The sequence below is a fragment of the Brienomyrus brachyistius genome, chromosome 7 (genome assembly GCF_023856365.1).
Source record: "Brienomyrus brachyistius isolate T26 chromosome 7, BBRACH_0.4, whole genome shotgun sequence".
NCBI lineage: Eukaryota > Metazoa > Chordata > Actinopteri > Osteoglossiformes > Mormyridae > Brienomyrus > Brienomyrus brachyistius.
In genome coordinates this window covers 31,457,174-31,482,160 of record NC_064539.1, presented here as the reverse complement: position 1 = coordinate 31,482,160, position 24,987 = coordinate 31,457,174, and the positions used below count along the sequence as shown (strand labels likewise).

Genomic DNA, 24,987 nt, shown 5'->3' with positions numbered 1-24,987 from the left:
CACAGCAGACAAAAGGGGACACATCCACCAAAACACACGAATAGACACAAGGAGCATAACATAACTCAGAAATTGAATCTACGTGTACGATGAATCTTAGCAGAAGGACGCGACACCACACCACATGAAAACAGCGTGCGCGGTGCAGACGCCGGTCAGGAACCTTACGTGGTGAGGTGTACGCATGCGTGAAACGGTGCACATGCGTCCTGCAAATCGGGTAACAGAAGTGGGCGGCGGTTTAGGATACATTTGGGTTTAATCTGGACTCGGGAAAGATACTCGGGAACATACTGTTACATAAAATAACTTTCCAGTTACAATAGCGGCACGGTAAGATGTTTTTGGTGGTTTCATAGTTCTAAGTGCTAATTTTGTTAGTTTTGAAGTTTGCGGAAAGTCCGTCAGTTATAGATATCTTTCTAATGTATTTTACATATTTCATTACATATTACTCGTAGGAACGTGGGCTTGATGGAGGTCACAGGAAGTAATGGGCTTTGGGCATGAGTTCCTCAGACGAGGCAAAGCAGCTAGGAAAGAGAAATTATTACTGGCAAGGGTAGTAACTGCGGTGGCTTTTCAGTGTTCGTGCCCCTGCCCTGTGAAGCGTGAGGCAGCATCATGTCCCCTGTCCCCAGGTATCCCCGTTTCGCCTAGGATTGCGTACTAGACCGTCCTGCGACGCAGATTTCAGTGCTACTTATTATAATATTCGCCATCTGGTGCTCAGGCTAGTAGCTACCTCTATTAAACACGATTATGCCTATAACTTAACTGACCGATATATGCCTGTATTTCACTCAAAATCATCCAACACTAGGTAAATGTATTATCTGTTTTGTATTTGTATATATCTACACAGCCATTGAGTACAGACATCGGGTCGCTTTTCGGGGTTCATGATTCAGTGTAGAGGCTCTTCCCACTGTATGTCATCACAATTTACTACGAAACTTATAGCAAAATTAATGATTTATGATAATTTGTTTGCAAAAAAAGTGTCGCTAGCGACCAGACAATTATAAAGTTGCCCATTTTAATTCTTGAGTGTGTAAACCGCGCTCAAACAAAAACATCCTTTCCCCCCATTATTTAATCTCCACGAGTCACAATTACTTAGAATATCACTGAAACAAAGTAAAAAACACAGCTTTTGTCAGATTGACCTGATTTGTTTTACCGTTATTACCCCCATTACCACTCTGTTGCGGAGCACGCGAAGTCCCGAAAAAAATGCATTTTTACATCTTGTGCGCCCAAGAAATTAACCAAGCTTTAACGCAATGGTCGCCAACCCTGTCCTGAAGATATACTTGTAATAATTCCACTGTACAGTAAGTGACCATTTCATGTTGTGCACTATCCCACAATGAACTGCGTAAAGCTCAATATACTTGACGTATGTGAGTCTTATTTAATTTGAGGTATTAGCCTATTTATTTATTCCAGTGCACACTGAATGTACTTATTGTAATTGGTCATAATTATATATGGAGATACATAAACTGAAAATCCATGGGGTCTACATTGTCCCCCACAGGCAACTGCTCAAAGCACAGTTTACTGTTTGTCTCTGTCTCCTGTTGTTCTGGAGTTATTAGAACAGTTATGTACTTTGTGCTATGAATGGTCACTCAGGGTGCCTGACTGTATGTGAATGTGATGTGCACACGCCAAAATCGCAACGCAAGGGATGTGCCAGAGTTTCCATTAACTGTAAATGCTATACCAACATCTCGTTGCAGCTGAAATAGCCAATTTTCACAGCATGAACCAGAAACCTTCCCAGCAGGGTGTCAGTGAGGTCAAAAAAGAGGAGCAGGAATACCTGATATCTGAGGGTGGGGGATCTACGAGCGACACCCCCCACAAGGTGAAATGGAGTGCCAGTAGGTCTATTCACCATTGTCATTTGTCCTCTCTAAAGTCGTTTAGTTTTTCAGTGTTAATCTCAAAAGCAACCAACTGTAGGGAACACCGGTGAAGGATGTAAATGAAAGCAGTAAAACCTCCCAAAAGAATAATTTTTGTTTGCTTTCTGTTGTTCTAATATACAGGCTATTCTTTTTGCTTTTTAATACTATGAAATGAATGGCTCATTTTGCCTTGTCATTCTTTTCTGATGAAACATGAAGGATGCAGAGTTGCAGGGTGTGACTGAGGAGAAGCTGACTGGTTCTCTTCTGTTGAGAAACATGGATGGGAGTCATAGTAGGAGATGCAAGCTGAGTGTGAAACCTCCAAACCCAGGTGGTTCCAACTACCGACATGTACAACCAAAACTGCATTTGCTTTGGTAGATTTAGTGGTTATAAAGTTTGTGCTTCTGGTTCCCATTTCAAACCACCAGTGTTGTGTTACTCTGTGCACTTCAGGTATATCAGAGAGCTTGCAGTGTGGGCAGCAGACTGTGAACGTGACCGGCTGCAGACGTGGTCGTAATCTGCGCAGCACACCGAAGATACTCTACACTGAGGGAGAGGAGCCCAGAGATGATGATTACCTGTGTGAGTGGTTCATGGCTGAAGGATGTACCACATTATAACAAACCCACGTGGTGTTCTCTCTCGGTTGTGGTCATCATAATGCGCTTTCCCTCCAAGGTTCCTTGTCTATCCTGACCACTTTCACATGTTGCTTCATGTGACCTTCATGCTAAGTAGGAATGGGAGATTGAAAAGGTTCATAGGATAAACTTCACACGTCAGTTCACAAATGACAAAGCTGCACCACCACCCCAAAAGAATGGAGGATGATGTAGTCCTTGTTTTAGTTATTTATTACTTCGTTAGGGGTGGGGGATCGATTCCATGGTCCAAAAATACGGGGGGGAAATTGTGTCCTGTACTGCTTCAAAATGGGACGGGTAGCAACTCCAGTTAGAAGACATCTCAAAACACCAGCCCATGATACGGTTTATTATGGTCTGCTCCACCTTCAGTCTATGCTTTTAAATCTAACCAGCAGATCGATCTTTCATTTCCCACAAAATAATGATGTAACATTATTCCACTAATCTTAAAAAACTTATTCATTAATGCTTTTAATGTCACCGAAATACAAAATTAATTCTATCTGCTCGATTTTTGTTCCACTACTAATTCTTTTCCAAATATTTTTGTGTAACTTAGAAGTTAGAGTGGGGGATTGCGGTCAGCCATCTGGTAAGTTTATCAGTATAAACTCCACTGCAGTAGATACTAGTTGAATGAAGTACCTACCCCAGAGCAGGAGCTAAACACGGTTCAGGAATTACAGTCAGGTTGAGGTCCGGCGGTGGAACACAACGGAAGTTCCTGGTTCCTTAAAAATGTTCCTATGATGGGAAAGTGACTCTGTTACTGTGTATTACTCTGTTACTGTGTATTACTCTGTTACTGTGTATAATCCTTGTTCCTGTTTTTTCTCCATCAGATTGTGAGGATTGCCAGTCCTCCTTCACTGAGCAGTGTGAGGTCCATGGACCTCCTGTCTTCATCTCTGACTCTCCTGCAGTCATGGGGATCCCTGGCAGGGCCCTCCTTACCCTACCCCCTGGTTTAGAGGTTCAGACATCCAGCATCCCTGGAGCAGGCCAAGGGGTGTTCAGCCAGGGGCAGACTGTGCCCAGAGGAGTGCATTACGGTCCCTATGAAGGAGAAGTCATGGACAAAGAGCAGGCCATTGACAGCGGCTACTCCTGGGTGGTGAGACTTAGCATGCATCAGTGAGGAAGGTGTATATATAACCTAATGAGTAATTCACGTTGTCTTATTACTTTACAGCCTTGAGAACACAGGTCGCATTAGCCTTTTGTACATCTGAAGGAATATAGTCAGGCATCTGACTGATCAATTGAAAGTTCTGTAATGGCATAACTTAAGTGGGGTGATGTCTATAACTCACAGGCCTGTGGTTTCAGGTTTATAAGGGCAAACAGTGTGAGACATACATTGACGCCAGGAGAGAAACACACTCCAACTGGATGAGGTGAGATGACAGCATTACTGAGCGTCTGTCCGTGTTGCAGTAATACATACATACATATGGTATGTATTCTGGTCATGTCTGCCTCTCTATCTGATGCACACACTCATTCTGGCTGTGTGTCAGGTATGTGAACTGTGCCCGTGATGAGGAGGAGCAGAACCTGGTGGCCTTCCAGCACAAAGGGAACATCTTATATCGCTGCTGCAAGCCCATTGCCCCCGGGCAGGAGCTCCTGGTGTGGTATGGGGAAGATTATGCCAAGGACCTGGGCATGACCTTTGACTGCTTGTGGAGTAACAAGTGCTCTTCAGAAGGTATCTGTGTTTCACGTGCTTTTTTCTTATTTCTGTTAACCCTGTCCCATCTCAGTACTGACTGACTTGTCTCTATCTTGTCCCCAGCAATGAGAGCGGTGGAATCCTCTCAAGGATTCCCATGTGCTCAGTGTCCCTTCTCCTTCACAGCGGAGGTTTACCTGCAGAGACACATCAAACGGTCTCACCCTAAAGAGTATGTCAGACAGCTGACGGCTGGATCTCTCAACACAAGCCAGCATTTCACAACTTCTGCTGGCCCCAGTACTGCTCAGCCCAGTACAACCACACTCAGTACCCTGGAAGAAGCAGGTTTAGACGCTTCAATAGCACAACAGGAATCCCAGACTAAAAGGATTGATATACAGTGCAGTCATGAAATACACCAACAAACTCACACAGGGCAGAGGCCCCACCAGTGCTCCCAGTGTGGGAAGACCTTTATTCGACTAGGACACCTAAAAATACACCAGCGGATTCATACAGGGGAAAGGCCCTACCACTGTTCCCAGTGTGGGAAGAGCTTCAGTCAGTCAGTAAACCTAAAGAGACACCAGCGGATTCATGCAGGAGAGCGACCCTACAAGTGCTCTCAGTGTGGGAAGAGCTTTGGTCATGTTGGACACCTAAAGAGACACAAGCAAATTCACACAGGGGAGAAGCCCTACCAGTGCACCCAGTGTAAGAAGAGTTTTAGTCAGTTAGTTAACCTAAAGACACACCAGCGTATTCACACAGGGCAGAGGCCCTACCAGTGCTCACAGTGTGGGAAGAGCTTCAGTAAACTAGGAACCCTAAAAAGACACCAACGGATTCATACGGGGGAAAAACCTTACCAGTGCTCCCAGTGTGGGAAGAGCTTCAATGAGTGTGCATCCCTAAAGAAACATCAACGAATTCACACAGGGGAGAGGCCCTACCAGTGCACCCAGTGTGGGAAGAGCTTCAGTCAATTAGTAAACCTAAAGACACACCAGCGGATTCACACAGGAGAGCGACCCTACAAATGTTCTCTGTGTGGGCACAGCTTCAGTGAATTAGGAGGCCTAAAGACACACCAGCGAATTCACACAGGGGAGAGGCCTTACCAGTGTTCCCAGTGTGGGAAGAGCTTTAGTCATTTAGGAGACCTAAAGAAACACCAGAGGATTCACACAGAGGAAAAACCCTATCATTGCTCCCAGTGTGGGAAGAACTTCATGCATTTAAGACCCCTAAAGACACACCAGTTGACTCACACAGGGGAGAGGCCTTATCTGTGTTCCCATTGTGGGAAGAACTTTAGCCGACTAGAAAACCTAAAGACACACCAGCGGATTCACACAGGGGAGCGGCCTTACTTGTGCTCCCAGTGTGGGATGAGCTTCCGTCGATTAGCAAATCTAAAGAAACACCAGCGGGTTCACACAGAGGAGCGGCCTTACCAGTGCTCCCAGTGTGGGAACAGCTTCAGTGTATTAGGATCCCTAAAGGGGCACCAGCGGATTCATATGGGAGAGAGTGGGGTCACGCAGTAGTGCAGTGTATTCACCTATAAAACGCTGGATTAGAAATAGTTGAGAAATCACATTGAATATTAATGAAACTCATAAGTAATTTTCATAAGCTTTTAAACTGGGATATCTGTTAGAAGTGATACCAGTTTATGCTGGCGTCAACAGATCCAGTTTGGGAAACCTTGAAAGCTGCCGCTGGCTGTAATGAGTGATCTTAACTATGCTGGAATTTTACAATAGTGAAATGGTAAATAATGCTTCAACTGGCTACCATGTTAGAATCAGAGCTGCTTGTCAGCTCATATAATCACTTCTCATCCACCTCTCCTTGGTGAGCATATTAGTTTATATACAAATGAGCAAATAATTATGTCTGAATATACCAATAATAAACCTGTAAACAAGTTTTGTTTTTCCTGTAAAAAACACTTCAAAGGTGATGTCTGATTAATGTACATGTATTTTTAATGGAGTAGTTCAATAACATGGTTAAACCAAAATATAACTTGAAAAGGAATTAAATTGTTGTAATATACATTAATTTGATGGAAAAACCATTATTAAAAGAAAACAAAGTTTTTATTTGTAAATTCATACAAGAGAGAATGCGGGGCTCTGCACCTTGTCCATTTACATCTTCTCACTCCAAGGAAAAAAAACCACCCAGAACCTTCCCAGTTCCCTCCAGCAGCTGTGAGACTCCTTCATACTCCAGGGCTACTGGCTGTTTCTGCAGCTGCTGCAGATCCCGTTCAAAGAGCTGTGAGGAGAGAGGCAGTGTCTCACACACACACTGAACCCCACAGTACAGGTACACCAGTATCAACCAACCAACTAGGACTAGCGAGCTGCTCGTCTTCACTCATAGCTAGAGAACAGGGCAAATGGAAAGTAAGAAACAGGTGCGTGACAGCGATCACCTCATACGTCGAGAAGCTCGCTGATGTCGTCCTCCTGCTCTGAAAGAGGCCTGTTGATCACCATGGCAGCTTTGCACACATCTGGGTGGTGATGAGGGCACGGTGAGGACAGGATTAAAAGGCCATCGGCTTCCACTGGTGGCACACACATACCTGCAGCTCCCGCAGGCTACTGTCAAGGGCATCGCAGTGGGCAGGGTCATCAAAGGGCACTAAGCAAAAAGAATCTCAGAGGTATGGTAAGGAACAAATGTATATCAATTGCTTCTCCAGGGAGAATACAGATTATGCTTTTCTCAAACTATTTGATTTTGACAGGTGGACAGAGCTTCAAGTTCATGAGGTTGATGTGTGGGCGGTACCATAGTGAGGTAACAAAAATGACTTTCTTCACATAACCTCCCCAAAACGTTTAGTCACGCGGTCGTGTCCGACTCTTCGCGACTCCATGGACCACAGCTTGCCAGGCCACCCTGTCCTCCATCACCTCTCAAAATTCATGTTAAGTGCTTCCACTATACTGTCTATCCATCTCATCTTCTGCAGTCCCCTCTTCCTTTTGCCTTCAACCTTTCCCAAAAATAGTGCATTCTACAGTGACTCCTGTCTTCTCATTATGTGCCCAAAATATTCAAGCCAAGACCAAAGTGCTTGAGTCCATCATCAGAGACCTATTGTTTGCTGATGTAGCAGTCGGAACCCACTTACAGCAGGACCTCCAGAGTCTGATGGATGGGTTTGGTCAGGCCTGCAAGGACTTCTGTCTGACCATCAGTCTGAAAAAGACCACTGTGATGGCGGAGAACATTGTGCCCTGCCAGTCATCACCATGGACAAGTACAAACTCACCAGTGCGTCCTATGCAGTCAGCATATGGGATTACCGCAATTTAATTGCTTCTGAAGCTGTATTTTGAACAATTATAGTTAAATATTATGGAAAACAGGGCTTGTTTATTAGCATAATATTGATATATTCAAACATAATTCTTCAGTAATATAATGTACATAAACAAATGTGCTTTCCAGAGTTAGGTGGATGAAAACCAATTTTTAAAATACAAGGCAGACATGCAGTACCAAACACACAACCTATATAGATAGCGCAAGTTGTCCACTAGAATCCACTGGGATTTGCACTAACAACAAACAAATTTCTTGCATAGTGCGTTAACATAACATTACATTGTCTCAATGCGCTTTGCAGCATCCCCACCCAAAGCCCCCAGTGAGTAAGCCATAGGCGACAGTGGCAAGGAAAAACTCCCTAGAAGGAAGAAACCTTGGGAGGCACCAGACTCAAAGGAGGAGCCCATCCTCCAGGGGCCGGCAGGGAGTGTCAAGTCGGAGAGATGGCTAAGTGCCAAGTCACATTGTCCAAATCATAAGATTTGAGACACAACCGGGGAGCAGGGAGGTGATGACAAGCCGATGCCGACTCTCCATCCAATCGCCAGGCAACCAGAAGTAAGGCAGTGGGTCATACATGTATTCTGGTGCAAGGCCATTCAGTGCTTTATAGGTTAATAGCAGTATTTTATAGTCAATCCAAGACTTAACTGGAAGCCAGTGAAGGAAGGATAAGACCGGTGTAATGTGATCAAATATTTTAGTGTTTGTGAGAACTCTGGCTGCTGCATTCTGTACCAGCTGAAGTTTATGTAAGGATCCAGACAGGCAACCAGAAAGGAGGGTATTGCAGTAATCCAGTCTGGAAGTTACAAAGGCATGTATTAATTTTTCTGCATCATGAAGTGAGAGCATCTTAAGAAGCTTGGCTATGTTCCGTTGATGATAAAACGCAGTTCTAGCAAGTTCTTGGAGCCCTGGCCGCTTCCTTGCTGTTCACGAAATGAAACATGCAGTAAGCATTTATTGTTAGTGGTGTTAAACATGTTTATTTGTAGCTCAGCTTTTTAGGTGTTCATTACATGAGCTGATGTTTAGCTGTAATTCTAACATGGCAGGCAGTTGAAGTATTATTTGCCACTTCAGTCTTGTAAAATTCCAGCATCATGAAAATCACTTATTACAGCAACTGCAGCTTTCAAGGTTTCCCAGACTGGATCTGTTGACCCCAACATAAACTGGTATCACTTCCAATCGATATTCCAATTAAAAAGCTTATTGAATGACTTATTTCAGTTTCATTAGTATTCAATGGAATTTTGCAAGAGTTTCTAATTCAGTGTTGTGTAGCTAAAAACTACCGTCAAAATATTCTATACTATAAAACATTCTCTTTCTAAATCTACGTGACAAACAAAATCTAAAATCCACACCCACAACTTAAAAGCAAAAATACTTTCTAAAGAATTCAAGAATATACACTTATTTGATTGACTGTGTTAAAGAACTAAACTCAGTGAGTCTGCTGGTGTCCCTTTAGGGTTCCTAAATTACTGAAGCTCTTCCCACACTGGGAGCACTGGTAGGACTTTTCCCCTGTGTGAATCCACTGGTGTATCTTTAGGGATCCTAATTCAGTGAAGCACTTCCCACACTGTAAGCACTGGTAGGGCCTCTCTCCTGTGTGAATCCGCTGGTGTGTTTTCAGGTGTCCTGACTGACTGAAGCTCTTCTCACACTGGGAGCACTGGTAGGGCTTTTCCCCTGTGTGAATCCGCTGGTGTATCTTTAGGTTTCCTAACTGACTGAAGCTCTTCCCACATTGGGAGCACTGGTAAGGCCTTTCTCCTGTGTGAATCCGCTGATGTGTCTTTAGGTCTCCTACATGACTAAAGCTCTTCCTACACTGTGAGCACTGGTAGGGTCTCTCCCCTGTGTGAATCCGTTGGTGTATCTTTAGGGATCCTAATTGAGTGAAGCTCTTCCCACATGGAGAGCACTGGTAGGGCCTCTCCCCTGTGTGAATCCGCTGGTGTATCTTTAGGTCTCCAATATGACTAAAGCTCTTCCCACACTGAGTGCACTGGTAGGGCCTCTCCCCTGTGTGAATCCGTTGGTGTATCTTTAGGGATCCTAAATGACTGAAGCTCTTCCCACATTGGGGACACTGATAGGGCCCCTCCCCCGTGTGAATCTGCTGGTGTATCTTTAGGGATCCTAACTGATTGAAAGTCTTCCCACACTGGGAGCACTGGTAGGGCCTCTCCCCTGTGTGTATCCGTTGGTGTGTATTTAGGTGTCCTGCATGACTAAAGCTCTTCCCACATTGGGGGCACTGATAGGGCCTCTCCCCTGTGTGAATCCATTGGTGTCTCTTTAGGGATCGTAATTCAGTGAAACTATTCCCACACTGTGAGCAATGATAGGGCTTCTCTCCTGTGTGAATCCTTAGATGTTTCTTTAGGGCCCCCACCTGACTGAAGCTTTTCCCACACTGAGTGCACTGGTAGGGCCTCTCCCCTGTGTGAATCCGTTGGTGTATCTTTAGGGATCCTAATTGAGTGAAGCTCTTCCCACATGGAGAGCACTGGTAGGGCCTCTCCCCTGTGTGAATCCGTTGGTGTCTCTTTAGGGATCCTAATCGACTGAAGCTCAACCCACACTGTGAGCACTGGTAGGGCCTCTCCCCTGAGTGAATCCGCTGGTGTATTTTACGAATGCTCTTTATATTGAGTGTCTTTTCTGTCTGGCATTCCTGTCGTGCTGTAGAAGTGTCTGAACCGGCTATTTCCAGGGTACCGAGTGTGTTGGTACTGGGCTGAACAACATTGGTGTCAGCAGAAGTTGTGAAATGCTGGCTTGTGTTGAGAGATCCAGCCGTCAGCTGTCTGACATACTCTTTAGGGTGAGACCGTTTGATGTGTCTCTGCAGGTAAACCTCCGCTGTGAAGGAGAAGGGACACTGAGCACATGGGAATCCTTGAGAGGATTCCACCGCTCTCATTGCTGGGGACAAGATAGAGACAAGTCAGTCAGTACTGAGATGGGACAGGGTTAACAGAAATAAGAAAAAAGCATGTGAAACACAGATACCTTCTGAAGAGCACTTGTTACTCCACAAGCAGTCAAAGGTCATGCCCAGGTCCTTGGCATAATCTTCCCCATACCACACCAGGAGCTCCTGCCCGGGGGCAATGGGCTTGCAGCAGCGATATAAGATGTTCCCTTTGTGCTGGAAGGCCACCAGGTTCTGCTCCTCCTCATCACGGGCACAGTTCACATACCTGACACACAGCCAGAATGAGTGTGTGCATCAGATAGAGAGGCAGACATGACCAGAATACATACCATATGTATGTATGTATTACTGCAACACGGACAGACGCTCAGTAATGCTGTCATCTCACCTCATCCAGTTGGAGTGTGTTTCTCTCCTGGCGTCAATGTATGTCTCACACTGTTTGCCCTTATAAACCTGAAACCACAGGCCTGTGAGTTATAGACATCACCCCACTTAAGTTATGCCATTACAGAACTTTCAATTGATCAGTCAGATGCCTGACTATATTCCTTCAGATGTACAAAAGGCTAATGCGACCTGTGTTCTCAAGGCTGTAAAGTAATAAGACAACGTGAATTACTCAGTAGGTTATATATACACCTTCCTCACTGATGCATGCTAAGTCTCACCACCCAGGAGTAGCCGCTGTCAATGGCTTGCTCTTTGTCCATGACTTCTCCTTCATAGGGACCGTAATGCACTCCTCTGGGCACAGTCTGCCCCTGGCTGAACACCCCTTGGCCTGCTCCAGGGATGCTGGATGTCTGAACCTCTAAACCAGGGGGTAGGGTAAGGAGGGCCCTGCCAGGGATCCCCATGACTGCAGGAGAGTCAGAGATGAAGACAGGAGGTCCATGGACCTCACACTGCTCAGTGAAGGAGGACTGGCAATCCTCACAATCTGATGGAGAAAAAACAGGAACAAGGATTATACACAGTAACAGAGTAATACACAGTAACAGAGTCACTTTCCCATCATAGGAACATTTTTAAGGAACCAGGAACTTCCGTTGTGTTCCACCGCCGGACCTCAACCTGACTGTAATTCCTGAACCGTGTTTAGCTCCTGCTCTGGGGTAGGTACTTCATTCAACTAGTATCTACTGCAGTGGAGTTTATACTGATAAACTTACCAGATGGCTGACTGCAATCCCCCACTCTAACTTCTAAGTTACACAAAAATATTTGGAAAAGAATTAGTAGTGGAACAAAAATCGAGCAGATAGAATTAATTTTGTATTTCGGTGACATTAAAAGCATTAATGAATAAGTTTTTTAAGATTAGTGGAATAATGTTACATCATTATTTTGTGGGAAATGAAAGATCGATCTGCTGGTTAGATTTAAAAGCATAGACTGAAGGTGGAGCAGACCATAATAAACCGTATCATGGGCTGGTGTTTTGAGATGTCTTCTAACTGGAGTTGCTACCCGTCCCATTTTGAAGCAGTACAGGACACAATTTCCCCCCCGTATTTTTGGACCATGGAATCGATCCCCCACCCCTAACGAAGTAATAAATAACTAAAACAAGGAGTACATCATCCTCCATTCTTTTGGGGTGGTGGTGCAGCTTTGTCATTTGTGAACTGACGTGTGAAGTTTATCCTATGAACCTTTTCAATCTCCCATTCCTACTTAGCATGAAGGTCACATGAAGCAACATGTGAAAGTGGTCAGGATAGACAAGGAACCTTGGAGGGAAAGCGCATTATGATGACCACAACCGAGAGAGAACACCACGTGGGTTTGTTATAATGTGGTACATCCTTCAGCCATGAACCACTCACACAGGTAATCATCATCTCTGGGCTCCTCTCCCTCAGTGTAGAGTATCTTCGGTGTGCTGCGCAGATTACGACCACGTCTGCAGCCGGTCACGTTCACAGTCTGCTGCCCACACTGCAAGCTCTCTGATATACCTGAAGTGCACAGAGTAACACAACACTGGTGGTTTGAAATGGGAACCAGAAGCACAAACTGTATAACCACTAAATCTACCAAAGCAAATGCAGTTTTGGTTGTACATGTCGGTAGTTGGAACCACCTGGGTTTGGAGGTTTCACACTCAGCTTGCATCTCCTACTATGACTCCCATCCATGTTTCTCAACAGAAGAGAACCAGTCAGCTTCTCCTCAGTCACACCCTGCAACTCTGCATCCTTCATGTTTCATCAGAAAAGAATGACAAGGCAAAATGAGCCATTCATTTCATAGTATTAAAAAGCAAAAAGAATAGCCTGTATATTAGAACAACAGAAAGCAAACAAAAATTATTCTTTTGGGAGGTTTTACTGCTTTCATTTACATCCTTCACCGGTGTTCCCTACAGTTGGTTGCTTTTGAGATTAACACTGAAAAACTAAACGACTTTAGAGAGGACAAATGACAATGTTGAATAGACCTACTGGCACTCCATTTCACCTTGTGGGGGGTGTCGCTCGTAGATCCCCCACCCTCAGATATCAGGTATTCCTGCTCCTCTTTTTTGACCTCACTGACACCCTGCTGGGAAGGTTTCTGGTTCATGCTGTGAAAATTGGCTATTTCAGCTGCAACGAGATGTTGGTATAGCATTTACAGTTAATGGAAACTCTGGCACATCCCTTGCGTTGCGATTTTGGCGTGTGCACATCACATTCACATACAGTCAGGCACCCTGAGTGACCATTCATAGCACAAAGTACATAACTGTTCTAATAACTCCAGAACAACAGGAGACAGAGACAAACAGTAAACTGTGCTTTGAGCAGTTGCCTGTGGGGGACAATGTAGACCCCATGGATTTTCAGTTTATGTATCTCCATATATAATTATGACCAATTACAATAAGTACATTCAGTGTGCACTGGAATAAATAAATAGGCTAATACCTCAAATTAAATAAGACTCACACAAGTCAAGTATATTGTGCTTTACGCAGTTCATTGTGGGATAGTGCACAACATGAAATGGTCACTTACTGTACAGTGGAATTATTACAAGTATATCTTCAGGACAGGGTTGGCGACCATTGCGTTAAAGCTTGGTTAATTTCTTGGGCGCACAAGATGTAAAAAAGCATTTTTTTCGGGACTTCGCGTGCTCCGCAACAGAGTGGTAATGGGGGTAATAACGGTAAAACAAATCAGGTCAATCTGACAAAAGCTCTGTTTTTTACTTTGTTTCAGTGATATTCTAAGTAATTGTGACTCGTGGAGATTAAATAATGGGGGGAAAGGATGTTTTTGTTTGAGCGCGGTTTACACACTCAAGAATTAAAATGGGCAACTTTATAATTGTCTGGTCGCTAGCGACACTTTTTTGCAAACAAATTATCATAAATCATTAATTTTGCTATAAGTTTCGTAGTAAATTGTGATGATATACCGTGGGAAGAGCCTCTACACTGAATCATGAACCCAGAAAAGTGACCCGATGTCTGTACTCAATGGCTGTGTAGATATATACAAATACAAAACAGATAATACATTTACCTAGTGTTGGATGATTTTGAGTGAAATACAGGCATATATCGGTCAGTTAAGTTATAGGCATAACCGTGTTTAATAGAGGTAGCTACTAGTTAACGGCAGGCGTCTGCGGACATCAGGGCGAGTGTAACGACGGCACGCGAGGGGCGGCGATGCTCCTCACTCCTGAGCACCAGAGGGCGAATATTATAAGTGGCACTGAAATCTGCGTTGCAGGACGGTCTAGTACGCAATCCTAGGCAAAACGGGGATACCTGGGGACAGGGGAAATGATGCTGCCTCACGCTTCACAGGGCAGGAGCACGAACACTGAAAAGCCACCGCAGTTACTACCCTTGCCAGTAATAATTTCTCTTTCCTAGCTGCTTTGCCTCGTCTGAAGAATTTATGCCCAAAGCTCATTACTTCCTGTGACCTCCATCAAGCCCACGTTCCTACGAGTAATATGTAATGAAATATGTAAAATACATTAGAAACGTATCTATAACTGACGGACTTTCGGGAAAACGCAAAGCTAATTAATTAGCACTTAGAACTATGAAACCACAAAAATCATCTTACCGTGCCGCTAATGTAAGTAACTGGAAAGTTATTTTACTGATCAGTATGTTCCGAAGTAGGTTACAGTCCTGATTAAACATAAATGTAGCCTAAATCCACTGTTGCCAACTCTTAAACAAGGAAAGTCGCTATTGGCTGTCCCAAAAGTCGCTATTGGCTGTCCAAAAAGTCGCTAAATGACGCCATCGCCTCATTTGTATGATGTGCATGTAATTCTAATGGACGCTGTAGGAGAGAGGAATAATTATGTAGTGGGAGATACAAAATGTGATTAAAAACACTCTAAATACGTTTTTTATATCACAATTCCATCCCTTCTCCTTTATCCGGGCTTGGGACCGGCAAAAGTGACCCCCAGAAACTCTTGCGGAGTCACTATTTTCAAGTTTGCTTAAGTGTACAAGTCACAGTAAACAAGTGAACAGTTAACATTTTTAACCATAAAATTTTTTTTGTATAAAATCTACATAAACAACCTAAACGGACCAAAAAAGGACAACTGAAAATAAAACTGTCAATGGCAGTGTGAGAAAAGGATGAGTCTCCAAAAGTCTCCAATAAAACCAGAAAACCCGTTGCTGTTACTTGACTTGCAGGACGCATGTGCACCATTTCACGCATGCGTACACCTCACCATGTAACGTCCCTGACCTAAATGGTAAAAAGGTGGAAATGCACATGCGCTATCGAGTCTTTCTGCGCTGCGCATGTGCAGTTCCACTGTCTTGTGATTAGGGTTAGGGTTTCCCATCCAGCAAATGTTACAAGTGTATTAAATCATGCATCACACGTCTGAGGAACAATTCCTTCCCCAAGCAGTGAGATTGCTGGAAAGTCAGCACCGCCGTACATCAAGTACCCGATTGGCCTAATGAGGTCATGTGTTTTTTGTAGCATCACACACCTTATTGTAGGCCTGTCCATCCATCCATCCATCCATCACTGTATCCACTTAATCCTAACTGGGGTTACGGAGGGGACCGGAGCCTATACCAGGAACAATGGGCACAGACAGGAACCAACCCTGGGCGGCGGGCGCCAACACACCGCAGGGCACACACACTAACATATGTCACATGCACACAATTACGGGGCCAAATTAGAGTCGACACTCAACCTATCGTGTAAACTTTTAGATTGTGGGAGGAAACCGGAGCTCCTGGTGGAAACCCACACAAACACGGGGAGAGCATGCAAACTCCACACAGACAGGTCCTACACCCGGCCCGGGGACCGAACCCAGGACCTTCTCACTGTCAGGCAGCAGTGCCACCATGCTGTCCCCATTGTAGGACTGTATGAGACCATGTTTGGAAATATGTTTTACTGCATGGTTTTTATTGCAACTACAATACAGTATTTATTCTACGTATTTTTGTAATTACTGGTGCACTGGATGAATAATGTGCGGCTTTTTCATATTATACAGGCTATCTTATTTATTTCTGTTCATTTCTATTCATGTACACCTTTTATATAAAAGGTAGAAAGAGAACAAGAGCATAAGTATTTCATTATACATTTTTATTATATACATATATACAGTACATTAAATCTTGAAATTCAACTTATATACATTATATACATTATATTAAGCACTCCCTGCTTCCTCGTCTATAATTGTGATCCTGATGGACTGGTCAGTGTTGCTGCTTAAGGGAGCCCTGGGCCCTGGTCGAAAGATGCTGCACCGAGCTGAATGGGAGGGGGGCAAGAAACAGTGAGGGCTATGCTCTCTCTCAAACACACAAAGAGTAGGTCAAAGTGGTAAAAAATAAAGTACTGTACCTGAGCTGCCATCAAACCCTGAGTCTTCAGTTTCCCCAGACTGCCAGGAGGACAAGGAAGTGTCCTCACTAAAGCTGTCCAGGTTCAGTTGTGTCGGGGCCCACAAGGTGCTGATTCTTTCTAGCAGCGTGGGCTCAGGGGGCAGGTTCAGGCAGATATGGGCCTCAGGGATGGCATACAGGACTAGCAGCAGCCACGCCTGCACCAGGAGCACCATTGCGTGCTCAAAGCTGTCCCACTTGGAGGACAGACCAAGCGCTGCATTTGCATGCACATAGAATGCGATCCTGGTGGTCCACAGCAGGACAGACATGAGCCATGTGGCAAACAGTAACACAGCTGCACATTTCCAGTGCCGCTGCTTCCTGCAGCGGCTCCATGCCACGCCCGAAAGTGCCGCACAGAGCAGGACCACCACAAACATGAGTGGCCTGATCATGTCTAGCGGCTGGGACCGACAGGTCAGCTGGCCCTGGTTCACCATCATTACAGCTACCCATTGGATAGCTGCAAATATTTGCCCCACGGCCAAGACCACAGTCAGTACCCACAGGGCTCTGATGCTACAGCTGTGAGATCGCTCAGGCAGCTGGATCAGCCTCATGCCCTGTGTCAGCAGGCATGCAAGGCATGAGAAGAACAGCACCGCCAAGAGGATATACTGGGCGATGCATGTATACCGATCTCCCTCAATGAGGTGTAGAAGGCTGAGGCCACAGAGCCCGAAGATGGAGGTCAGCATCAGCAGCAGCGCCGTGACCCTGCTACGCTTTTCGCCTTCTACAACCCCCGACAAGCGGCAGGTCAGCAGCAGGACCAGGATTAGCGAGGCCACGGCTGTCCCTCCCACTGCCGTTAGTATCGCCACGCCCCACCCAATGCCCAAATCACAAAGGGCGGTGAAGGGCCTCAGGAAGACGGAGCTGCAGCCTGCAGGAGCAGCTTTATCCCCAAAGAAGCTTAAGCCAGCCAGAAGAAACACGAGAAAGTTCGGGAAAGCCATTAGTGCGAGAGACGCTGAAGTGCTCAAAACGCAATGCCGAGTTCACCCGTGATTTTCGTTTAAATAGGCAATTTTTATCACGTAATCACCGAAAGTTCTAGAACTTTCAAATACGACGTGTGCAAAACGCGTGGCAAGCGTAAAGTTGAATGATAAATGAATTATTATTAAATATTATGCCGCAGTGTTATGATAAATTGTGATTTATTCGTCCTCTGATATTTACAGTTTATTCATTCTGAATCTCAAAGTGTTGCTAAAATAAATAAATCGCCATAGCCGCCCAAGGCGTAACGAAAGTTATTGTATTGTAGTGAGCGGTGAGTGACCGTTTTTTAGATAACGAAGGGGGGTGGGGGGGGGGTAGTATGGCTTTAAATTAGTGCCAACAGTCGCGCGCGTATGCGCTCGCGAGCAGAAAATCCATGCTCTCTACGCGCTCGCGTTCGCTGAACAAAACTTGGAAAAAATATATGCTCATTCACCAACAGTTTCTAATCTGGGGTCTAAAGTGGTCAGGCTTGCTAGTGTATTTGGTTATTTATCTATCCTAGCCTGTTGCAGTGTATATTTCCTGTATATTTTGCATGTAAAAACGTTGTTTGTTATGTCAGTGCTTAATATTATCATATAGTCTTTATGAACTTTGTTTTAACCCGACTTAATGGCTTTCTTCATCTTGGCCAGGGACTGCATTTTTCATTCCCATTACTGCAACGTATGAAGAGGATTATGACTTATTACTTTAGGTTATCGGACTGAGTGAGTTTTGGAAATTTGCTTTTCAATCGATAACTGAAGCAGTGCTGTGAATGCAGAGGTTATATACGTCGCATATCAACAGAACTGTATGTTTATGTCATCTCTTAATTATTTTGATTAAATGTCTGAATATTCCCAATATGTGTGAACATACTTGGCCAAATAAAGCTGATTCTGATTCAGTCAGAGGGTAATCGTCGGTGTGCTGTACTATCGTGGTGACCCACACAGAGAGCTTAGGACCATGATTTCAGTGTGCGCTTGTGTGAGGGGACAGGCTGGGCGGCTGCTCACTGGGTGATGCACTCCTGTGGGTATAGGGGCTGGGATAGGGTGCGGAGCGGTCACTCCTCATGGAGGAGTAACAGTCACAGCCGTGGGGGGAGGAGAGGGAGAGGGTGCTCCCAAACTGGGGGTGTGGGTTTGATGAAGAGCAGAGAGACCCTGATCCTGGGATGAACCAGCTGCCTACTGAAACGAAAGTGGATAAAGACAGAAACTAGAACCTCAAACTAAACAACACAATCAACAATATCAAGTTATATTCAATCATTAAACAGTTATATATTTAATCTAAACAATAGTCATAAATATCGTTCCGATTCAAAATATCATTTACGGGTGAATCTTATGACTTGCATTGGGAAACAGGAAATGGGCCAAGCTGCAGGGCCAGTCCAAAGGCATAGTGCGAGGGTGGAGTCAGCTCCACCTGGGCGGAGTCAGCTGAAGAAGAAAAAGGCCTGACCTTTTTCTGGATGCTGTGGGCTGTGTTTGTGTGTGAGTTGCAGCTGCATGTTCCTTACATTTTTTTATCAACACCAGCACCGTGAGGTTTGGCCTGGACTGGGTCCTGTCCTGCACGGTTGAAGGCATGTTGACTGATGGTCAGACCGTGTTCTGTTGGATCCCACAGAAAGGAAATGGGAATCCCATTTGGATCGGATGCTGACAGTTGAAAAAAAAACTCATGTCTGTGTGTTATGAAAGAATATCAATAAATGTTTCCGAAAGGGGATGACTCATTTGGTAATTATTTACGGCTTATGTTATGGCTGCCAATTTACAGTCTTTACTGAAGTCTGACTTCTTTCAAGTCATCTTTAATATAGATTGGACACTCTCTATGCAATGTGCAATACTTACATAGATGGTAAATGTTTACCTGCTTGCACAGACGGTTGATTATGTAATTAGTGTAAGTGTGTGTGTGTGTGTGTGTGTCCAATCGCATGTATGTCCAAGGTCCATAGTAAATAATATACACTGATCAAGAGATGCCCGAAAGTGGATGAAAGAGGACATTAGTGGGGGTATCACTTAGTGTAACGGGTGCAGGAAAATGAGCAGGACTGCAAGCCATATAATGACCCACTGTCCTTATCTAGCTCTTAATACAGTATGCATACAGTGATGTATATACAATGGACAGCTACTATAAGCAGATAGCGCAGTACAGGTGCTTAATCTGTATGCTATTTCCATCCATCCTTCCATCCATTGTCCAAACCGCTTATCCTACTGAGTCGGGGGGGTCCGGAGCCTATCCCGGAAGCAATGGGCACGAGGCAGGGAACAACCCAGGATGGGGGGCCAGCCCATCGCAGGGCACACTCACACACCATTCACTGACAAATGCACACCTACGGGCAATTTAGCAACTCCAATTAGCCTCAGGATGTTTTTGGACTGTGGGGGGAAACCGGAGTACCCGGAGGAAACGCCACGACGACATGGGGAGAACATGCAAACTCCGCACACATGTGACCCAGGTGGAGACTCGAACCCGGGTCCCAGAGGTGTGAGGCAACAGTGCTAACCACTGCACCACCATGCTGCCCCCTGTATGCTGTTTCATTGTATAAAAAGAAACTTACTGTACAATAAAGTATTTCACCACTGCTTCTTCCTCAGCTCCCACTGTTTGCTAGCACATGCATCTTTTGAACAAGACCTGAAAACCCTGGGGGCCTCAAGGTAGCAGTCTCTTCACTGACCCCCAAGCTTGTTCTTGCCTTTATGGAGAGCAAGATGGGGCAAATTATTAATCCCATGGGGCCTCAGCAGAATTACAAACCAGTACAAGGAAAATAGTTGTTAATTTTACTACCTTTTGCTGGCCATATGAGAATATTCAGATTATCATTTTTCCCCATAATTGCAATTTTAACATTAAATTGATGATTTTCCCACGGTCCTGTGGCCGCTTTATATGGTAATTATTGATGAAAACTTTTTTGGAAAGTGAAACAATATTAAAATTGCTTTATTGCGTAAAAAAACTGTTTTTGTTTAGTAAAATATTGTTTTTTCGCTATTTATACTGCCGTCTTGTGGCAAAATTTAAATACTGCAGTTTGAAAACAATTAAATGATTTCTTCCCGAAATTGCAGTACCTAATTTTGACCACGAGATGGCAGCAAGAAAATTTTAAAATTATTTTCCCACGGTGTACTAGCAGCTTTGTGTGGTAATTGTTTGCATTAAACAAACATTGTACCAAGTCAAACTATTTTAATGAATAATTAATATCTAAAATGGGCAAGAAAACCACAACCTGGTAGTAGACCGTGGGAAAATAATTTTTAAATTTTCTTGCTGCCATCTCGTGGCCAAAAGTAGGTACCAGCTAAATTTCTTGGTTTGAAAATGTGGTCCAACTACTTTCCAGACCTGGACTAGCCCTACTGAATCATACATTAATGTTATTCTGTTACGTGGGCTGTTGTGATAGGGAGATTTGCAGGATGCTGCACGACGGGTGGTGTCCCTGCTGCAGAATGCCCTGTCTGAACCAGCACCTAGAGACAGTGAGGGTTGTTGTTATCACCTTAATATTGTATATAAGCAATCTGTTATTTCTTAACTAATTTAATTGTAATGTATTCTTCTGATATGTTGTGCACAGCTAACAAAAAAGAGAAAAATGCAAAACCAAAGGAAGGCTTTCTTTTCTCTTAAAAGTCTTTTTTCTAAACCAACTGAGAGTCAGTTAGAGGGGTGTTCATTATCAGTATTGTTGCTGGCATTTCTGAAAATGTGCCAATTTTAGTCAAGTGGCTGCTTTTCAAATGCAGTCCCTGGCCAAGATGAAGAAAGCAATTTAAGGGCTTTCAAGTTCTCACAAATAATAAAAAAAAGATTTTCCCACTATAGCCAGATCCAGTTTCTGGGGGGGGGTGTGCATTTTGTAGTAATAACTATTTCCTGCTGAAAAACACTGTTAAACTATCCACATGTCTCTGAATATCTGTGAGTCCCGAGACCTCCATGACACATAGATATAAGTTGCCAGTGTTGATTGGCAGGAAATCTTCTCCAAAGCCCCACCACCACTTCACACCAATCCACCCAGGGTTGTAGATGAACAAACTTCAAATAAATTTGATGTTAATACAAACCAGATCAACTTGTGGTTTGTGTCCACGTGTACCAGAGACAAGGGCCCTGGTACAGAGTACATTCTGCGTACAACACAGCCAAGACTTGACAACCTTGATATGATGCCCATGGAATCAACCCTATGCATGGAGGCTGCAACTCTTCTCCACCGAACCCTGTAGCCCATTGACTGCAGCCTCCCTCTGACCATCCTGTAGCCTGCATTTGGTAGATCATTCTTGACAGAAGAAACCAAATTGTCAAGTTCCTCATCACTGATGGAATTATATGTGTCCCTAACACACAGCTCATACTCTTTCATTCTTCTTAAGATTCTTCTTCTTGAAACACCCATCAGTGTGGCTATGCAAGGCACAGGAAGTTGAGTATGGAGCATTTCTTTCAAACGTTGTTCTTCAATCAAAATCTTGGGTCGTCCATCAGTGGCAGTGACTTCCTGTGTAACACATGGGGCTGGACGTTCCCTCACAAGGTCAAAGAGCTTTTGCAAAGCCAGGGTGATAGCAGGAGGTACTTCAATGTGATTAGACAGGGCCTGCAGAAGATACAGCTCCTGATGACAAAGGAACTCCAGGTAATACAAATTTAGTGGAGTCGCACTGAATCCGATTTCTATTTTATGCAGAAGACTTTCGAGAAGGTGGTATCTGAGCTGTTCACAGAACAAATTATAGTTAATGAGGTGTCAAGATCTTGTCTCTGATCCACACACTAGGCCTACCATTCAAAGGTTTTAATTATGAAAATGAAATGTTTTGTGAGGTGCTTGTTCATGTATGATGATGTAGTGGCTGCTCTGTTTGATCGTGGTAAACCTTTTCACAAACAATATAAGTGAAGAAGTATGACATTAGATCTAAGGACCAGAGTCAAATAAAGTTAAATAAAATCCATCAAAAACACTTACTCAGTGGAGATTCCAATGTAGCAGGCAGACAACTTTATGGCTTTAATAATGAGCGTATTTAGCAGCTACAAGGACAAAAGATATTAAAAACCTCTCAATTCTAATGCTAATTTAATAAAACATTAACAGATAGCACTTAAAGTGGTTTCGCCTATAGTCTGCTAACACTAACCCGAGAACTAATATCTGAGGAGCGCTCTTCCCAGGATTTGAATTTATTAAATTGGCTTTGTGATGTTGTATTAAGAAATGTTATTCACAATGCAATTTACCGTACATTGGCCTTTTATATACGGTAAGACGAAGCGGGAAATTTCCAAATTATGATAGCAGACTGTGAATAAATAATATTGCACGAGATACCAGCTATACCGCATTGAATTTCAAGCTCTGCTTTAATTAAGACACACACGATTCCAATCCTTAACGTGGAATATGAAAACAGAATCTCTAAAAGATGTGAACTCAGTGTAAGACTTCATGACAGTGTGAATCCCACATACATTGGTCAATTATCTTCATCTTCTACCAAAGCAAATAGCCAATCGTAGTCAATATTAAAAAAAAAAAAAACAATCAAAGAAGCGAAGCCATTAGCCACTGTTCCCGCCTCCAAAGTGTCAAAATTCTTCCTGTCGAGCGAGCGAGTGCTGTGCAGACGCGACAGAGAAGGGAGGGGGCTGTGGCAGCGAGGTAATGAAGCGTTTAATGAAGTAGCCCAACGCTACGTACTGTACCTCACCTGAACTAGTCAGAAAATTAATATTAATGACCTTTCCATGATCTAAGGTATTCACTGGCCAATCAGGAAGAGGTTTCCTTATGAATATTAACGAGCTTTCTGCCCCAACCTGTAAAAGGCAAATTCGCAGCATGTCCACTGACTGCCGGAAGTCCACTATAGTGCCCCCTGCTTTTTTTTTGCTTATTCTATATGACGGATTTTCCCCTGTCTGCCACGCTGTAATCGGCAATGTGCAGTGTTTCAAAAGTAATTTTTCAGTTCTTGTTTGCTTTACTGCATATATGGGAATACTACACCCTCTGCCAATGTTTGAGTTTTACATAACCTTGCACCGTTTAGGAATGATTGCTTAATGGAAGTTATGTCTTTCTATGTAGGTTATGCTACTGCTGAATAATGTCTGTTTAACTTAAGTTTCTCTGAGGCGATGCTAAATATTAATGGAAAGTGTTTAGACAGAAATCGGAGTAGCGCGTGTTCATCTCGTTCGCTGCCATTAGCTCTGTATTCTTCACAAAGTACTTTAATGGCCATGGCGATTACTGTTTTACTGCTGATCATATGAGATTACGGTGCTCGTGTGCTTTTTTAATGTAATGTAATGTATAATCAGTCACGCACTTGTATCTGGTAAGCTGAAATACAGCCTTGCATACCTTGAGTTCATTACAACCATATGACCATAACGTTTCCCCCCTTTCATATTCATGTGGCTTTTTAAGGAAAACATAACGATTGTTCCAAACATTATGCACATACCATGACAGAGACTTGAATGCATAAAAGGGCTTTGCTAGGAAAAAACAGTTCATCAAATAAATTACTGAGGAAAGTGTTTGCTTTTACTCCTATTTCTCAGGGTTTTCATCTCTAGTCTCCAGCTCACCATTCTCCAGTACATTTCCGTGGCCATTTCGTCCAATAGTATTGTTGGATTTTTCTGTGCTATTGTTTTTATTTTTATATTTAATCCTTGTGTGCTGTATAAATTATTAAAGTAAAAGTTTATTTTACTTATAATTCCTTTTATTTTTATGTGTGTGCTATTTTGCACTCTCGGTCGGGAGTTGGGGGGCGGCATGGTGGTGTAGTGAAGTTTGCATGTTCTCCCCATGTCATCTCCTGTTTGCCCCCACAGTCCAAAGACATGCTGAAGTTGATTGGAGTTACTAAATTGCCCGTAGGAGTGCATGTGTAAGTGACTGGTGTGTGCCTGGCCCCCCATCCTGGGTTGTTCCCTGCCTCGTGCCCATAGCTTCCGGGATAGGCTCCGGACACCCCGTGACCCAGAAGGATAAGCGGTGTGGATGATGGATGGATGGGTCTGGAGCTGCATGGATAGATGGTGGCCTGCTTGGTCCAGCTTCACCCTGGGGTGTGACTGCATTTAATAAAATGATTTTCACAGTGGAGATCTTTTCCATTTCTTTGTTGTGTTGCAAATGTTACAGATACACTTCAAAAAGAAAAGAGTGTAATTCCTCCAGCTCACTAAAAAACAACACACTACCATTTTACATTCTAGCTTTTGTGATTCTGTATGAATGTGCTTGAATATAACATACACAACACATTTTACCTTTTGTGGTAAGTCCACTCAGATCACAGAATACAGGTTGCTGTGTCGTTAGGAGTCCTGACTGACTGAAGCTGCCCCCACACTGGGAACACTGGTAAGGTTTCGCCTCTGTGTGAAACCACTGGTATGTCTTTATGGGTCCTAAATGACTGAAC

The 24,987-nt window shown here is 43.8% G+C and overlaps 3 protein-coding genes across 11 annotated transcripts; 1 reads left to right on the top strand and 2 right to left on the bottom strand.

Moving 5' to 3' along the window:
• The first annotated feature begins 214 nt into the window (after positions 1–214).
• LOC125746305 (zinc finger protein 883-like) lies at positions 215–6,360 on the top strand. 7 transcript variants are annotated; one of them, XM_049020141.1, is made up of 8 exons: positions 215–333; positions 1,749–1,876; positions 2,139–2,256; positions 2,379–2,510; positions 3,418–3,689; positions 3,905–3,972; positions 4,096–4,286; positions 4,374–6,360. In XM_049020141.1, the coding sequence occupies exons 2-8, from the start codon at positions 1,772–1,774 to the stop codon at positions 5,801–5,803; spliced, it is 2,316 nt and encodes a 771-aa protein (XP_048876098.1). In that variant the 5' UTR covers positions 215–333; positions 1,749–1,771; the 3' UTR covers positions 5,804–6,360. The 7 variants fall into 7 exon arrangements, with proteins under 7 accessions (XP_048876098.1, XP_048876100.1, XP_048876097.1 ...); XM_049020143.1 differs by having other exon boundaries at positions 247–333; positions 1,749–1,892; XM_049020140.1 differs by lacking the exon at positions 215–333 and adding an exon at positions 344–641 and having other exon boundaries at positions 2,139–2,253.
• A 1,275-nt stretch (positions 6,361–7,635) lies between these two features.
• Positions 7,636–14,773, bottom strand: LOC125746308 (zinc finger protein 883-like). 3 transcript variants are annotated; one of them, XM_049020151.1, is made up of 8 exons: positions 14,646–14,773; positions 13,036–13,163; positions 12,659–12,773; positions 12,402–12,533; positions 11,241–11,512; positions 10,958–11,025; positions 10,644–10,834; positions 7,636–10,556 (listed from the first exon to the last, which is right to left on the bottom strand). In XM_049020151.1, exons 2-8 carry the CDS (start codon positions 13,138–13,140, stop codon positions 9,064–9,066), a joined length of 2,376 nt encoding a protein of 791 aa, XP_048876108.1. In that variant the 5' UTR covers positions 13,141–13,163; positions 14,646–14,773; the 3' UTR covers positions 7,636–9,063. The 3 variants fall into 3 exon arrangements, with proteins under 3 accessions (XP_048876108.1, XP_048876109.1, XP_048876110.1); XM_049020152.1 differs by having other exon boundaries at positions 13,020–13,163; positions 14,646–14,759; XM_049020153.1 differs by lacking the exons at positions 12,402–12,533; positions 12,659–12,773; positions 13,036–13,163; positions 14,646–14,773 and having other exon boundaries at positions 11,212–11,340.
• A 1,381-nt stretch (positions 14,774–16,154) lies between these two features.
• LOC125746325 (G-protein coupled receptor family C group 5 member B-like) lies at positions 16,155–17,791 on the bottom strand. Its single transcript, XM_049020202.1, has 2 exons — positions 16,434–17,791; positions 16,155–16,340 (listed from the first exon to the last, which is right to left on the bottom strand). Exons 1-2 carry the CDS (start codon positions 17,434–17,436, stop codon positions 16,237–16,239), a joined length of 1,107 nt encoding a protein of 368 aa, XP_048876159.1. The 5' UTR covers positions 17,437–17,791; the 3' UTR covers positions 16,155–16,236.
• Positions 17,792–24,987: the final 7,196 nt, after the last annotated feature.